At 47.9% G+C, this 17171-nt stretch overlaps 2 protein-coding genes across 4 annotated transcripts in view; one reads left to right on the forward strand and one right to left on the reverse strand.

Annotated features, from left to right (window-relative positions):
• The window catches only part of SMC1A (structural maintenance of chromosomes 1A), a 33736-nt gene extending 26900 nt beyond the window's left edge, over positions 1–6836 (reverse strand). Inside the window, exons 1-4 of the mRNA XM_066248796.1 lie at positions 6650–6836; positions 1754–1942; positions 1531–1643; positions 47–250 (exon numbers count right to left, since the gene is read on the reverse strand). Of these exons, the coding sequence (XP_066104893.1) occupies positions 47–250; positions 1531–1643; positions 1754–1942; positions 6650–6758 (615 nt within the window). The 5' untranslated portion in view covers positions 6759–6836. The remainder of the gene's footprint in view (positions 1–46; positions 251–1530; positions 1644–1753; positions 1943–6649) is intronic.
• A 94-nt stretch (positions 6837–6930) lies between these two features.
• RIBC1 (RIB43A domain with coiled-coils 1) lies at positions 6931–16863 on the forward strand. 3 transcript variants are annotated; one of them, XM_066249281.1, is made up of 7 exons: positions 6931–7059; positions 9878–9994; positions 11292–11373; positions 11581–11925; positions 15582–15700; positions 16136–16530; positions 16643–16863. In XM_066249281.1, exons 2-7 carry the CDS (start codon positions 9878–9880, stop codon positions 16722–16724), a joined length of 1140 nt encoding a protein of 379 aa, XP_066105378.1. In that variant the 5' UTR covers positions 6931–7059; the 3' UTR covers positions 16725–16863. The 3 variants fall into 3 exon arrangements, with proteins under 3 accessions (XP_066105378.1, XP_066105377.1, XP_066105379.1); XM_066249280.1 differs by lacking the exon at positions 6931–7059 and adding an exon at positions 7094–7157; XM_066249282.1 differs by lacking the exons at positions 6931–7059; positions 15582–15700; positions 16136–16530 and adding an exon at positions 7094–7157.
• Positions 16864–17171: the final 308 nt, after the last annotated feature.

Here is a 17171-nt window from a genome sequence, read left to right on the forward strand (position 1 = left end):
TCCCGATCCTGGCTTCTCAGGGCCCAGAGGTAACCCGACCACCTACCTCTTCTTTCTCTTGTTTGGCCTCCTTGCGTTCAGCAGCAATATTTTTCTTACGATGGTAATTAAATTGTGTATCCTCTTCAGCTTTCACCATTTCCTTTTTTCGCTTGTCATACTCCTGGGCCAGCTCTCCAGAGCGACTGATCTCTTCAAATAGAGCTGTCCTCTCTTTGGGGTTCTTCATGGCAATAGACTCCACAGCACCCTAGTAAAGGTCAAAACACTCTCTCCACTTAGACCCTTGCCAGCCCAGTTCTTCCTACCCACTCCTACTCAATCATTCAGATGTCTTCACACCGGGTGCTGCATTTCATACTGGGCTTTGAGGACACATTCCCAGTCTTTTGAGATAAGTGAGGAGCAGAACAGACAGAAGCAAAGCCAACATCATGTATTATATGCAGTGACAGAAGCAGCACAGAAAAGGACTAAATGAAGTCTGGGGGTAGGAGACTGATAGGAGTGTCTGCATGGAAGGCTTCTCAAAGGTGACATCTAAGCTGAGTTTGGAAGATGGGGAAGAATTAACCAAGAAAGGGAGAGATGAGGTTAATTCACATAGAGGAAAAGTTAACGTGCAAAGGCCCGAGGCCAAAGCAAGCAGGTGAATTTGGGGAACTGTAAATGGTTTAATTAGGCTGGAGTGCAGGGTTGGAGGGTAAGAGCATTTGCAGATGAGCCTAATGAGGTAGGAAAAGAGCCAAAGGATGGTGTTTCCGGAATGAGAGCAATTTGGATTTCATGCTAAGGTAGTGGTTCTCAAACTTTAGTGTGTATAATCATGACCTGGAGAACTTGGGAAAACACACCTTGCTGGGCTCCACCCCACAGTCTCTGAGTCTGTAGGTCTAGGACGGAGCCTGAGAATGTGCATTTTTAATGTGTCCCGAGTTAATGCTGATCAGGAGATCAAAGGCCAGACTACAGTTAGAAAGCTCAGTGAGGAAGCTGCTACATTACTTCAGGGCAGAGGTGAAGCCAGAGATGGAGCAGGCCTAAGAGTTGGCAAAAAGAGAGCCAATCATTGTTAAAAACGCCCACCTGAACTGAAATATAAAACTGAGATTCATGGACATGGACGAAAGTAAACTGGTTACCAGAGAAAGATGAGAGGGGAGGGGGAGGGTGAGGGAGGGGAGTAAAGAAGGACAAATATACTGTATGGGGATGGAAAATGATCTGACTTTGGGTGATGGGCACACAATGCAATGAATGGGTTCAAATGCTATAGAGGTGTTTACCTGAAACCTATGTGTTATTATGGACCAATGTCACCCCATTCAATTTAATTTGTTAAAGAAAAAAAAAAGCATGACTGTGGTGCCGCAGGGAATAGGACGTTGACCTGGAGCACTGAGATCACCAGTTTGAAACACCGAGCTTGCCAGTCATGGCACATACAAGAAGCAACTACTACAAGTTTATGTTTCCCATTTACCCCCCCCCCACAAAATCAATAAATAAAGTATTTTTTAAAATGCCCACCTGGAAGACAAGGAAGTTACGAGCTTTGATGAGAATTCCCAACTTCTCTAATTCCTCACTGTACTCGTGTAGCTGGACCACTTTGTTGTTGATCTTGTATTCAGAGGAACCCCCTACAAGACAATGTGTAAGTTGGCCAAGGGTCAGGTCTCCCTCTCACCCAAGCCAACAAATCTAGCCACTCCCAGGACCCAAGCAAAGACTTCTGGCCAGCCTCACCCACCAACAATAACACGGGCGAAGGTGCGGTCTTCAGCACCCTCTTCAGAGTAGACCATGCTGACGAAGGCCCGGTTGGCAGCTGGCTTGCCCACAGGAGCTCCATGGATCAGATCCCTCAGGGTCTTTACACGCAGGTTGCTGGTTTTTTCGCCCAATACAAAACTGATGGCATCCATGAGATTTGACTTACCTAAGGGAGGAGGGAAAGTCAGGTAGGGAAGAAGGTATAAAGGAGACATTGAGAGGAACAGGAATGTTCCCTAAGCATTCAGTTCTGACTCATGGGAGGAAACAATACTTTCCTACCCCCCAAAAGACTAAGCCCAACCAAAGCCCTGGGTCAAAAGCTTAGGAAAATGGTCCCTTTGCAGTTATTACTTATAGCAGCCAAAAACTAGAACCCCATCGAAGGAAAAAGTATATTTACAAAGTAGACTGTTCTACAACCTTTAATAACCATAATAGGTAAATGCTCACAATAGGAAAAACAAGCAAGATATAAAACCAAACAGTTTCTTAACCAAGTTTAAAAAAGGGGGGGGGGGACTGGCCCTGGCCAGTTTACTCAGTGGTAGAGCATCAGCCCCGGGTGTGGATGTCCCAGGTTCAATTCCCAGTCAGAGCACACAGGAGAAGCGCTCATCTGCTTCTCCACCCTTCCCCCTCTCCCTTTTCTCTCTCAATCTCTCTCTTCTCCCACAGTCATGGCTCAAAATGGTTCAAGTAAGTTGGCTCCAGGTGCTGAGGATGCCTCCATGGCCTCACCTCAGGCCCTAAAACAGCTAGGTTGCCCAGCAAAAGAGCAACGCCCCAGATGGGCAGAGAGTCGCCTGGTAGGGGGCTTGTAGGATGGATCCCAGGTCGGGGTACATGAGGGAGTCTATCTCTCTACCTCTCCTCTCCTCACTTAAAAAAAGGGGTGTGAGGAAAGGGGAAATGGGGTGTTATTTTATAGGTATAGTGCTTCAGTTTTGCAAGATGAAAAAGTTCAGGAGACTGGTTGCACAGCAATGTGAATATACTTAATACTATTGAACTATATACTTAAAAGAAGTGACAATGCTGTTTTATGTTGTGTATTTTATTTTACAATTAAAAAAAGTATATTTCTATTGTGATACAATATGAAGGACACAGTATCATCTATGAATTATCTTGTCAAAAATATTTAGACGTTGTTTCCGGTTGACAGGAAATAGAGCAGTTAGAGGAACACGGTAAATGACACCAGAAGGAAACCTTAAGACAAACAGAATGTGGGATGTTCTAAAGACAACTGGCATGGGATTTTTAAAAAGTCAGTGTCAAAAACGGTTAGGAGAACCATTTCAGAACACTAGATTACTGAAACATAAGCAAAGGGAGTTCATGAACTTTGATTGGATTTTGGTTCCAAAAAATCCCCAAAAGACATTTTAGAGAGCAATCAGAGAAGCCTGAATTTGAACTGGATGATTGATGACAAGAGGAAATTAACTTTCTTAGGTGTGATAATGGTATATTGGTAACACAGGAGAATGGTTTTAGGAAATGAATGCTGAATCCCTTAGGGGTGAATGTCATTAAGTCTACAATTTACTTACAAATGACTAAGCAAAACACACATGTATGTTTGAAAGTTTTCATAATAAAAACTTGGAAAGAGGAAAAGACGGAGGAAAAAATACATGAAAATGTACAGTTTAACAGTAGTCACTTCTGGGAAGGAAAGAAGGTAATAGGTCAGGGAAGAGATGGAGTTTTCTTTTTACTGTATATCCTTTGGGATTTTTTTTATTTTGTACCATGTGCATTTATTAGCTATTGAAATAAGTATGATTTTTAACATTAAGAGCAGTTATCTCTTCAGTAAAGAAGTCACAGATTTTAACTTTCTTCAGTTTAGACTCAGAAAAATATTTTTAAAAATTTAGACTGGGGTTGGGGGTGGGGAACAGTTTAATCTATATAAATCCTATCTCAAGATTCTCCCCAGACATGTTATATGACTATAAACTGAGGATCTGACTTCCAACACCTACCTACTACCCAACTATAAAAATGGTAGCCCAGGTCCTTCCACAGCAGCAGTACAATACAGAGATTAAGAGCTTGGATTGTAATCTTAGTTTCAATACTTCTTAGCTGATCTTCCATTCCCTCACCTGGAAAACGTGGAAATCCATGACTCGTGGGTAAAAGATCTACAACAATGCCTGGCATCCAGTTTTCTGTTGGGAGTGGCAGGAGCACAGGTCTTGACAGACATAGGTTCTGATCCTGGCTCTGAGAATCAGTGTGCAAGTGATCACAACTCTTTGCGTCTCAGTCTCTCCATATACAAACACAGATAATGGGATCTCCCTCCTAGGGTCATTGTAAGACTTTCAATGTAAAATGTCCCAAAAAATAAAGCACTCAACACACACAGTAGGTGCTCAATAAATGGTGATCCTATTCTTACCGGTCTGGACTCATTAATGTCTCCCTCATCACAGAAGAACTAGCACTTCGTGCAGACCAGGAGTCAGCCCTTTAGGCACCCACTTCCAACTTTTGGGCTTCTCCCATGCTCTCCAGAGGCAGTAGGAACATCTCAAACCAAAGACCTCCCTACTCACAATCAGTCAATATTATAAGGGGTTTTATAACATGCATTATAAGCTGAACAGTGATAAAACATTTAATGAAATGTCTTCCTAAAAGAAATGAAATAAATAAATAAATGTATGTCTTCTTTGGGACACTCAGAGACCAGTGATGAACATACAAAAACATATACCAGGCCCTGGCCAGTTGGCTCAGTGGTAGAGCGTCGGCCTGGCGTGCAGGAGTCCCGGGTTTGATTCTCGGCCAGGGCACACAGGAGAAGCGCCCATCTGCTTCTCCACCCCTACCCCTCTCCTTCCTCTGTCTCTCTCTCTTCCCTTCCCACAGCCAAGGCTCCATTGGAGCAAAGTTGGCCCAGGCGCTGAGGATGGCTCCGTGGCCTCTGCCTCAGGCGCTAGAACGGCTCTGGTTGCGGCAGAGCGACGCCCCATATGGGCAGAGCATTGCCCGCTGGTGGGCATGCCGGGTGGATCCCAGTTGGGCGCATGTGGGAGTCTGACTGCTTCCCCATTTCCAGCTTCAGAAAAATACAAAAAAAAAAAAACAACAAAAAACCCACAAAAACATATACCATGAATACAAGACAGAAGAAAATAAATGTTAATGTGTACCAAGTGTCTACTGTGTGCCAGAGGAGAACAACTCAGTGAGGGGAACTGAGTAATGCCTTTATGGAGGTGGGCATTGAAGAATGGGAGTAAGGGGGGCAGTCAGACCAAGTGTCTTTTCAGAAGAGCTGGGTATACAAATCTACCCATGTCGAGGAGACTAAATGCCAAAAGGTTCTGCCTCTTTCCACACCAAAATCCTAAGAAATTGGAGTGCAACTTCAAGCATTAGCCATCTAGACCAATGGCTCTCAAGAGGTTGGGAGGGGGAATAATTTTGTACCCGCCCCCACCCGGGGGGGACATCTAGCAATGTCTGAAGATATTTTTGTTTGTCATGCCTGGGGGGGGGGTGCTGTCATCTAGTGGCTAGAAGCCAAGGAAGCTGCTAAACATCCTACAGTGCACAGGACCAACCCCACAGCAAAGAATTACCTTGCTGGAAATGTCAATAGGGCCAGAGAACCAAACACAGCAAGACTCTAAGCAAGGCAAGGCAGCCACCTAGGGCTGGGAAATAACAGCTAGAACAACTCTGAGGTGGTAAAGCACAGCAGGATTCCAAATAAACTGTTGAGGGCATTAGATGGGAGGAAACGATGGTGTGTCAGTTAGAGATGGAGAGTTAAGATATGAAATAGCGGCCTGACCTGACCCCTTTTCATCCCCCCCCCAGCTTTATTGAAATATAACTCGCATATTAGTTTTAGGTGTACATAATTCCATATTAGTATATATTGCAAAATGATCAAAATAAGTTTAGTTAACATCCATCACCTCACGTTAATTACAATTTTTTTCTTGTGATGAGAACGTTTAAGATCTACTCTCTTACAAACTTTAAATATACAATACAGTATTGTTAACTACTGACACCACTCAATTACTCTATCACATCAACCTGTCATTTCCTGCATAGCACTTATCACAGTCGAAAATTATCTTATTTTCTCCTTTACTGTTTGTTGTCTTTCTACTCTGGAATGTAAATTCCCTGGGAGTGTAGCTTAATCTATTCTCAGCTGTTTCCACAGCACCTTGCATTAGTACTCCTTATAAAACAGTAAGCATTCAACTGCTCTGGTGAGCGAATAAGTTCTGATTTTCAATGGTTTCAGTGCTAGCATATGGAAGAGTTAGAGGCAGCCCCCCTCTGAGATAAGGGGGGCCGGGAGTGGAGTCGAGACCCCAAGCAGTACTATGGAGACGCGCGCTGGGTGTCAAATTCAAAAGTGCCCGCCTCCAAAGGAGAGCTTAAAAAGAGAGAGACTGACAGAGAAACTGGAGCGTACCAATGTGAAGCAGTGCGGGTTAAGTGTACCGTTTGGAACCGGAGGCCACAGGAGGGCTACCAGCAGTCCCATATCTTCCAGAGGGTTCATACAAGGCGGGGAACCCGGCTGGCAACGGACTTTGACCGCCACTTTTGGCGGGAGGGGGCAGAGGAAGGGGTAACGTACAACCCGGAGCGTACCACTCAGGCCCGAGGGGGGGCCGCCCGAAGAATGGGCAACTGACACCTAAGGAAGAGGTTCAAGTCAAAGCCCCCGAGCACAGAAAGCGGGTTTGGGCAGAACTCTCTAAGGAGGGGCAAGGAACCTGTTACGGTTCGCGACATTTCAGGTGTCTGGGTTACACCAGTTTGCCGGATAAAGGTCTAGGGCCGGACGTGCTCAAGGCCGCAGCGGGGTTTATCTCACCAGAGCCATTGGGTCCAATGATGGCGGTGAACCTCTGAAATGGTCCGATAATCTGTCGACCCTTGTACGACTTAAAGTTCTCGATCTCTATCAGTTTCAGGAATCCCATATTGGCGGCGGCCCGACGACGGTACGAATGGCCGCGCCGTACGCCGGGAACTAGAGTACCCTGCGCGGGAAACACCGCAGTGCAGGCCGGGCGGATAGCAAACCTCGCGAGAATAAGTCCAGTCCGAACGGGATTTCCGGCTTCCAGCGTGGGCGGGAGCCAGGGGCGGGGCTTTCTGGCTGTCATAAAAGTTTTGTTGTTCCGTTGCCAGGACGCAAGCTTTGGACACGCGTTTGGGTCCCGCCCCCTTCCTTGTTGCACGGCAACACAGAACGCCGCCGCTGTCTACCCAATCACGAAGGTAGGTAGCTGTTCCTGGAGCACTGAGAAAATTTGGGGATCGGAGTAAACACGAGTTAGAAGTCACAGTGTGGCTACGCCCTCCAGGGCAGGAGAAAGGTGGGAGATTGGCTGTGGCTTTACCCTGGCCAGTTAAAAGTCTCAAACAAGAATGGGGTCGGGAATTGTGAGGACCCCGGGAAGCGGAGGGCTGGGTAAAGAGGGCCAGCGGGAGGATTCGGAGTTAGGTGAGCTAAGGCTTTGATGTGAATGGAGGCGGAACAGGTTGAAGTTAGAGGTGGGATGGGGTGTGAAGGGAGATGAGGGTACTCTGGAGCGACAGGTATACGGGCTGGGGAAAGCTGTGACCAGAGGTTCTGCCCCTATCCCCTGTCTCCCTCCTTTTCCTCCAAGAAGAGTTCAGAGACTGGCTCTGTAGCCGAAAGAGCAGTCGTGGACCTGAGCCACTTGGTAACTTGAACCTAGACGCCAGCTAGGAGCTTCAAAATTGGGACTCCTTGCAGAGAAAGGTCTTTTGTGTGAACTGTTGGGAGTCAGAGTCCCTAGGCCAATGTTCTTCACCTTTAACCTTTATCCTTTTTCCCTTCTCCCCATTTCCTATCTCTCTTGTCATGCTTCACCTCCCAATCCATTCCCTCCTCTCCAGCCCCCTCTGCCCCAACCCTTGCCTCCCCCTTCCTCTTCTCTCTCTGCTCTCTGTCTTCCACTCCCATCAATTGTCCTGTTGCCCTCCTTCTTCTTTCCCCTTACTATATATCCTTCTTTTATATCCCTCTCCTTCATCCCATCATCCCCTTATCATTTTATACCTACTTATTACTAAGGTCATGGCCTTAAAAGTCCAAGAAACTTAAATGTGGAATCTTCCCCTTCACAAGGACTCAGATTTTTTTTTATCACTTATGCTCCTTGTCATCTCCTGATGCTTAAGAGTATCTGACAGTAGGCACTCTGCAAATATTTGTTAAATGATAGAATGAACATGAGTGAAAAAAGCAAGGTGTAGAATAATACATACTTCATGACATTTTATAAAGTTCCAAGACAAGAAAATGTTTTAAAATATTGTTCAGCAAATGGTACACATAGTATATTAATGCATATTAGTAAGGAAGTGGTAACATTTTAGACAATGTTTATCTTTCAGGATAAGGATGAGGGAGAAAAGATACAGGATACTTAAAAGTATTGATCATGTTCTATTTCTTAAGTTGGAGAGTTGCTTCATGGATCTCTATTTTATCATGCTTCCTACCTTATGTATGGGTTATATATATTCTCCTGTATGAATCTAATATTTCACAATCACAAAATTATTTTATTTTATTTTTTTTTGTATTTTTCCAAAGTTGGAAACAGGGAAGCAGTCAGACAGACTCCCGCATGCACCCGGCCAGGATCCACCCGGCATGCCCACCAGGGGGCAATGCTCTGCCCATTTGGGGCATCGCTCTGTTGCCACCAGGGCCATTCTAGCGCCTGAGGCAGAGGCCATGGAGCCATCCTCAGCGCCCGGGCCAACTTTGCTCCAATGGAGCCTTGGCTGCAGGAGGGAAAGAGAGAGAGAGGAAGGAGAGGGGGAGGGGTGGAGAAGCAGATGGGTGCTTCTCCTGTGTACCCTGGCCAGGAATCGAACCCGGGACTCCTGCACGCCAGGCCGACGCTCTACCACTGAGCCAACTGGCCAGGGCCACAAAATAATTTTAAAAAATAGGAAGTAGCTGTAGAAGGAGCTGAGGAATGGTGTTCCAAACAAAAGAATGGTTGTGTATAAGGCCCTGAGGTGGAAAGGTGTTTATTGCAGGACTTGATACCAGTGTGCCTAGAGCACTGTAAGTAAGCAAGGGAGCAGGTGGCCTGAGATGAACTGAAGAGGTATACAGGAACTGGATCTTGAAGGCCTACGATTAGGAATTTGGATCTGACTCTAAGTACAGTGGGAAGGCAGGGGATGGTTTTAAGCAGGTGAAAGAAATAAGATTTATGTTTGCACAAGTGTTTTGACTGTGGCTTTAACTGGCTCACATGCCAAAAGTCAGCTTCCCAACACATGAAGGAACACAGGCAAATGTTAGCCTTTAGTTTGACTACAGAATAATAAAAATAAATAAAGGGGAAATTGGTAGAGCTGATTACCAAAATGAAGAAAACTTAATAAAGCATAATGTGAAAGTGAGAGTGCTGTAAATGAGTTTGGAACTTGGAAAGGTGAGATCATGGAGACATCCTTATAAATATAGCAGATGGGGGTAGACTTCATCTCGTAAACACCAGAAAGCCATTTGCTTTAAAGCTGCTTTTTAAAGATTTGAAGATGAGGGGTGCAATGGTCAGATTCACTTTCAGAAGGATCACTCTGGCAACCAGTGCAGGGAAAGAAACAGGGTAACACTATAGCAAGTGAGGCCAGTGAGGCTTCTGGAAATATTGCCTGGCACCAGATTATAAGACCTGAATTAGATTAGTGACAGCAGAGATAGAGGACACAAATATGAAATATAACAGAACGCCTGACCTGTGGTGGCGCAGTGGATAAAGCATTGACCTAGAATGCTGAGGTCGCCAGTTTGAAACCCTGGGCTTGCCTGTCAAGGCACACATGAGAAACAACTATTGATAATACAAGTGAATACTTTCCACTTCTTCCTTGCTCTCTCTCTCTCTCCCCTCTCTGAAAAATTAATAAAATCTTTAAAAATAAAGAAATACATAACAGGAAATTAAAATCAGTAGGCATCAATAACTGGTGAGGTGCCGCGGGGAGAAAAGGGGGGTGGGTTATAGCACTAACGGGCCATCCCACTTCACCCTTTCTCCAGATGTTTCACCTAAACCAGCCAGCGGATCCCAAGGAGATGGCAGCCATTGAGGCTAGAAGAAATAGAGAAAAGGAGCGGCAGAAACGATTCTTTGATGTGCGGACCCGAGTTATGGGGGTGAGTGGGTAGCAGTGACTTTCTTGAGAGCCAGAGCCACCTCACATTTTGTACCTGGAGAGGAACATAGCAGCACCTGGTAGAGCCCCTCCCTGATTTGAGCAGGCCCTAGAGCTGGAAAGGAAGGAGAGAGGGAAAAGGCGCCCACCCCCAGGCGTGCAAAGGCCTAGAAAGGAGGTTGAGGCTCCAGGGGGAAAGACTGGGCGAAGAGAAGCCGGTGACAGCTGACTCCTCTCCAGTCAGTTCTGGGCCAAGTGGCCGGGTTCTTGAGGGACAAACAATGTGGAGCCAAATGAAATCTAAAGCGTATTTGATACTGTATATGCCTAAACTCTCTCTGGAAGACTACATAAGAAACTGTTGACCAGGCTGAGGGGCAGAGGTGGGAGGGACACTGAGTCTTCACTAAGCTCTACCCCCCTTTACATGATTTTGAAACGTTTTAAATGGATGAATGGGTAATTTTTTTTAAAAAAAAGAGAAAATATTGACAGTTTACAAAACAATAGTAGATTGCTGGGTGGGGGTGGATCAAGGGAGGATGCATCGTGGTATTCTGGAAGACTCCACACCTGTGCTCGAGGGCCAGGTCTGCTCTTTGCGGGATGCCTGCGTGAGTCACGTGTCTTCTGAGCTTCAAGCTCCCCCTCAGTAGAATGAGGCTAAAAGGAAATGTTGAGGTATTAACTTATGGTGGTGTCTCTGGAAACCAGAGCAGAGTGCCTGACACAAGTAAGCAGTTGGATGAGGGGTGACTGGGGTGATTGAGATCCACTTGGCAAGTGTTTCCTAGGGCCTGCTCTGTGCCAAGCACTGGTTTGCACAGTAGAAGTACAAAAGTAAGGCCCGGTCTCAGCCCTTAATGGGCTCACATTGTGGTGAACATCATGATAGAGGCAAACTTCAATATAATGTGGGCAGTGGGTCCTATATCCTGTGGGAGTAGCACCTTCCAGAGGGGTCGGGAAAGTGACGTCTGAGTTTGAGGGACAAATAAGTTTCAGTAAAGAGGAAAGGAAGAGTGTTCCAAGTGGAAGGAGTGGCTGGAGCAAAAACTGTTGGTGTGAAACAGCTTAAGATATGCATAGAACTGCTGAGGGCAGAACAGGGGAAGAGGGTATGGAGATGAGGTTGCGGAGCGAGGCAGAAGCTAGGCGATTATAAACCATGCCGAGACGGTGGAACGTTATCCAGAAGGTACTGGGGATCCATATGAGGAGTTTGAAGCGGAATTTCTGAGCCGTTTAAGGCATGCTGCTGGGCCCTACCACGATTTAGCTCATTTCTTTGGAATCAGGTGGATGTTGAAGCTTTGGACAGGCAGGTGGAAGAGCGGAAGCTTCGGGAGGCAACAGAGAAGAGCAAGGAGGCAGTTTATGGTAAAAGCCCATGCCAGAGGCCTGTAAAGGAGGGTCAAGTAAGGGACTGAGTGGGCTGATTGGGCAGTTCTGCCTTGGGGCGGGGCCTGAGGCCTGGGCGGGGCTGTGCTGGAACAAACCAGATGGGCCCTGGGAGCAGAGGCTGTGCTGAGTGGTTGCTGTCCTTCCTATGGGGGCCTTCTCCACGTCCCTGTCTGCCACTCCCAGGTACCAACCAACTGAAGTATGATGTGGTAGCCCAGATGCTAGAGAGGGAAGAGGCAGAACGGGCACGTCGGCTGTCCAGAAAAGTCCAGGATTTTCGGGAGCAGAAGCAACAGCTCAAGCATGGTCATGATTTTGACCTTTGGGAGCAAAACCATCTGTGGAATGAGTTTCCAGCCCATCCTGGGAACAATAATCCCTACTGTGGCCCATCCAGCCTGCAGTGCTTCTCCGAGGAGTACCTGGACCGGGCCGCATGCCTGAGAATGGAACAGGAGCGGTTTAGGTACAGCCTGGAGAAGCAAATGCAGGAGAAACAGCAAGCCAGGGCTGAAGAGATGCATGCAGGTAAGCGGCTGGGCCCTCCAGGGTGAGACCTGAGGCCTGGGTGGGGGGGGGGGGGGGATTGTCCTGAGTCGGGTACAGCACCCAGGACACCAGAACTGTGGGAGGAGGTCCAATTACTCATAGGCTGCTGCTGAGAGACTGATCAGACCCCAACCTTCCCGACTTCCTTCAGTAACTGACAGTATAGCCATTGGTCCCCATCAGCCTGTCATTCCATTACCTGGAGGCAGTACAGTGAAGGCAGACCTACTAGCTCTGCTGCTTACTAACTGGTTTGGGCAAATGAATCTTCCCCTGTGCCTCAGTTTCCTCATCTTTAAAATGGCAGTAATAATCCACACCACACAGAGCTCACATGTGAATGAAATGAGATTCTGTATGTGAGTACAATCTGTAGCACTGGGTCTATGAATGGTCTTCTGGTTTAAGATACACACAGTTTAGCTCAGTGCAGCCCAGGGTTGAGGGTTTAGAGGAAGAGAAAACTAACACTAAACTAAGCAATTGTGACTTTACTGTGTAGGCAGTAGGTAACCACTTAAGGGTTTTTTTTGTTGTTTTTTTTTTGCATTTTTCTGAAGCTGGAAACAGGGAGAGACAGACTCCCGCATGCGCCCGACCGGGATCCACCCGGCACGCCCACCAGGGGGCGATGCTCTGCCCATCCTGGGCGTCGCCATGTTGCGACCAGAGCCACTCTAGCGCCTGAGGCAGAGGCCACAGAGCCATCCCCAGCGCCCGGGCCATCCTTGCTCCAATGGAGCCTTGGCTGCGGGAGGGGAAGAGAGAGACAGAGAGGAAGGCGCGGCGGAGGGGGGGAGAAGCAAATGGGTGCTTCTCCCGTGTGCCCTGGCCAGGAATCGAACCCGGGTCCTCCGCACGCTAGGCCGACGCTCTTCCGCTGAGCCAACCGGCCAGGGCTCCACTTAAGGATTTTAAGCCGAGGGGTAACAAATCCATTTCAGTATTCAGCAAATATTAAGCTACATACTTTGTGTCTAGCACAGTGAACGAAAAGAAAAATCCTTTTTTATTTTATTTTATTTTGAAAGACAGGAAGGGAAAGAGAGTGACTGTGCGATACTGGCCTTCTCTTACTCTCCATGAGAAAGTGGGGCCTCAGAGGCCAAGAGAGAAACTTCGGAGGGAGTTGTCCAGTAACGTCAATGCCCTGGAGAGTTCAGACAGGAACGGAGACCTGTGTAAGATTTGGAAATTTGGAGGAGTTGCCGATTTGTCAGAGCAGTTGTAGTGGCACTGTGGGGCCAGCAGCCTGATGGCCGCAGGCAGGGTGTGAGAAGGCAGCGGGGCGCAGGATCAGCACTGTGCTGAGTGCGAGCCCATGCAGCGTGATGGAAAGAGTATGGGCTGATTCCTCCAGAGACCTGGATTCAAATTCCAACCTGCTACTTGCTACCTGTGTAAGTCGGGGTGTTTTTATTCACCTCTGACCTCTCTGTGTCCCCATCTGGAAAATGGGGCTGGTCCTTTTCTCTCCGGGTTGCTGTGAAGAGTGAAATGAAATGGTGGACCCACTCTCCTCTCCTCACCCCCAGCCCTTCAGTCTCTGAAGTCCATGTCACTGTGCGTCTTCAAAGCCAAGCCTTCAGCCTGTGCTGCAGACCCCATCTTCCCTGCCCCGCCGCTCAGGCCGTGCCTCCTCAGGGGGCCCTCCCACTCCTCCTCCCCCGTGTTCTCAGCACTTCCCCTTCCAGTGGTCCCTTCTGCGCAGGCTGTAAACATGCTCACCTCTAAATCGTCTTAAAGAAAACCTGCTTTTACAACCGTACTTTTCGTAAACTGTTTCCTCTTGTCTCTTCTTCCTAACTTCCCAGCCACACCTCAACCCCCTCAGATCTCGTTTCTCCCCACAAGTTCACTGCCACTTCTCTTACTAAAACCACCGAGGCCTTTGGTGTTGTCAGGTCCACGAGGCTGTTTACTTTCCTCCTTGACTGGATCTTTCTTGCTACACTTGACTCTGGTTACATCTTCCTTCTTGAACCGCTGTCTTCCTTGGCTTCTGTGACAGCACATTCTGCTCGTACTTTTCTGACCATCCTTCTCTGTCTGCCCTTTGTGGGTTCCTCTTCCTTCTACTCCTTCCTTCTTGAGACTTTGTCCCTAGCATATTGCTCTCCCTCCCCTGCATACTTACCTCAGGTGTCCTCAGCTCTCATTCTGGTATCAGCTGCCATGTCATCACTTCTGTGCTGACTCTATCTGCAGAATCAGATATCTAGATGTCTGCTGACCACCTCCAACTCAACTTCCCAAACAGAATATTTATCAGTGCCCCTTAACCTGCTCTTCATTCTGTAGCTTCTACTTCTGGTGGTGGCCACACCATGCACCCAGCCATCTAAGTCAGCACCTGCGAAGGACCCCTGAGTCTTTTCTCCTTTACTCCCTCATCCAAGCACTGCTGAGATAACCTCCTACATACTTCCCTTCTAGCCTTTCCATCACTTCGAGTCCTCCCAACTGGCCAAGTGCTAGCCTCCAAGACGGCTTCCCTGTCTCCATTGTCTACCAGAAGGAGATTTCTAAAATGCAAGTCTAACCATGTCACCTCCTTGCTTAAAATCCTCCCATGTTCCCCACCACCCTCCGGTGAAGTTTCTGGACGTTAGTCTGGTCCCTGAAAAACTCTTTAGCCGCTTGCATTTTATGTTCCATAGTAGGTGCTCAATAAATATTTGTCAAATGAATTCATTGTGCACCTACTATGTGCCAGGCTCTGATCTAGGTGCTAGCACATAGTAGTGAATGAAACAGAAGAAAACCCTTCCCTCACAAAGATTACCTTCTAGTGAGGAGAGAGACGGTCAACAGAAAATAATTTTACATACAGAATATATTGGGTGCTGGAAAATTCCAGGGAGAAAAATTCAGGGGAGATAAATGTTGGAGGCAGACAGGTTGCAATTTTAGGTAGGAGAGAGAGGGAAGGCCTCACTGAAGTAGAAACATTTGAGCAAAGACCTGAGGGAAGCAAGAAAGCTGAGCCAAGACTAACTAACATCTATTACAAGTCAATGAGGTAGGAGTGTCTGGCATGTTCAAGAAGCAAAACCAGCACAGCTGCCCTGTGTCAATATCTCCGCTCATATTATGCCTGTGGCCTGAATGCCCTTTGCTCTTTCTGCCTGTATGCAACAGGACCACCTCCTCCTGGAAGCCTTCCTCTCACTCACCATCCAGAGCTCTCATAATGCCCTGTATACATCTCTGTTAATGACCTTACCATATTGTGGTACGATGATCTATGTTTATCCCCACACTAGACAGGGAGCTCTTTGAGGACAGGATCTAATTTCATGGTGTTCTCAGGACCCAACACATGGTTCTTAGACTGAAGCTCCGAGAGACAGAATGATCCCTAAGGTCACACAGCTTAGAAGCAACAGAGCTGGCATTGGGATCCACTGGAGGCATCTTTTGGTTAGGCACTTGGGAAATTCTGTTACTGCCACTTTGGCTTTCTTTAGCGACACAGAGTCGCTCTTTCCACATCCCTCCAGTTAGGATATTACCCCCATTCTGAAACATTCACACACACACACACCAACGATGCTTGTTGCACACATGGCTGAATGAGTGAACCCGGAGTGGAGCAGGCCAGTACAGTACCTTGGCTCTATTTCTCTGTGTAGATGAGCTCAGCAACCAGCTGCGCCTAGCAGCGGACATGCAGGCTGCCCAGATGGCCAGGCTGGAGGAGTCCTGTCGCAAAGCCATCAAGTGTGCCATAGCCAATGCCAACAGAGCCAAGGTATGGCCTGAGCTATCCAGTGCTCTGGGCTCTCCCTAACTCCCTGAACAAAGTCCTGGCGAACCTTATCCACATCTTTCCCCCCACAATACTTCTTGAATCAACATCAGCCCTTTCATCTACCTGAGGGCTTCCCTCTTTCCCCACGGGCCCTCTTGGGGTGGAAGATGCCATTCCTCACCTCTAGATTCAGCAGGACTTTGAGAACAAAACACTGCCTTCCCTCCCCCAGCTGCTCAGTCTAAGGGCTTCTGGAGGGCAGGGAAGTTCCCTCTCTTCCACCCCTTCCCCACCTTAGGTCATTCAAGGCCTATGCAATATCTGTTCCTAATATCCCTGAGATGGAGGAAAGTAGGGCCATGTCTCCTCCTTCCCTCTGACTGAGAGTTCCTTGAGGTTGGGCACCCAAATGCTCACATTCAGGGATCCCACCAGGCAGCTGAGGTAGCCGAGAGAAAGCGCCGAGAACGTCAGTGGGAACAGGAGGCAAACATCAGTGAGATCCAGGAGCAGATCAAGAGTGACCTACTGACTGAGAATCCTCAGGCTTCCCAAAGCTCTGTGGATCCCCACCGGGTCCAGCCCCAGTGCTGGAAGGGCATGACTCCAGAGCAGCGAACTGCCATCAACAAAGCCCAGGAAGCACAACGTCATGAAAAGAAGGCACAGCGCCAGGCCGAACAAGAACTAGATGCCAAATGGGGAAGCCAGGCCATAAGCCTGGCCCAAGCAACTATGGAGCTAGAAGAACAGGAGAGGGAACTGTGTGCTGAATTTCAGAGAGGGCTGGGCTCCTTCAACCAGGAGCTGGCTAATGAGCAAAGCACCCAGTGAGTTCTAGGGGGTGGCAGCAGGGATGGCTGCCAAGGGGTGGGGAGGAATGGTGAGGGCTAGGGAGAGAGGAAAAGCCCATCAGTTGATGCCTCTGGACTTCTTTCACAGCCAGAATTACCTGAATTCAATGATCTACACCAATCAGCCTACAACCCAATATCACCTACAGTTCAACACTAGCAGCCGCTGAGTTCAAGGTGGTCGGCTCTTCTTCCCCCCACCTCCATCAAGCTCACAGAACCTAGGAATCAAAGAGGAAAATGTTGCAGACTCCTTACCACAATCCAGTCCGCAGAGGAAGAACTGAGCCAGTTACCCCCACCTTCAAGCCTCGACAATAAAAGTTGTTCACTAAAATCAAGACCACGTGTTGTAATAGGACACAAAACGTGTGACGTAATGCTTTGCACTTGCCACCCCTGGGATCTATGCATCGACCCTGTCAGTCTTCACCCACTCACCTTTCTGCCCCGTGTCAGTTCCCCCAGCACACAGAGCTGCCCACTTCCTATAAGAAATAGAGACTCTACCTGACTGGTGGTGGCACAGTGGATAGTGTTGACCTGGGACACTGAGGTCCCAGGTTCAAGATGCTCACCAGCTTGAGCACGGGGTCACCAGCTTGAGCAAGGGGTCA

The sequence above is a fragment of the Saccopteryx bilineata genome, chromosome X, assembly GCF_036850765.1.
Source record: "Saccopteryx bilineata isolate mSacBil1 chromosome X, mSacBil1_pri_phased_curated, whole genome shotgun sequence".
NCBI lineage: Eukaryota > Metazoa > Chordata > Mammalia > Chiroptera > Emballonuridae > Saccopteryx > Saccopteryx bilineata.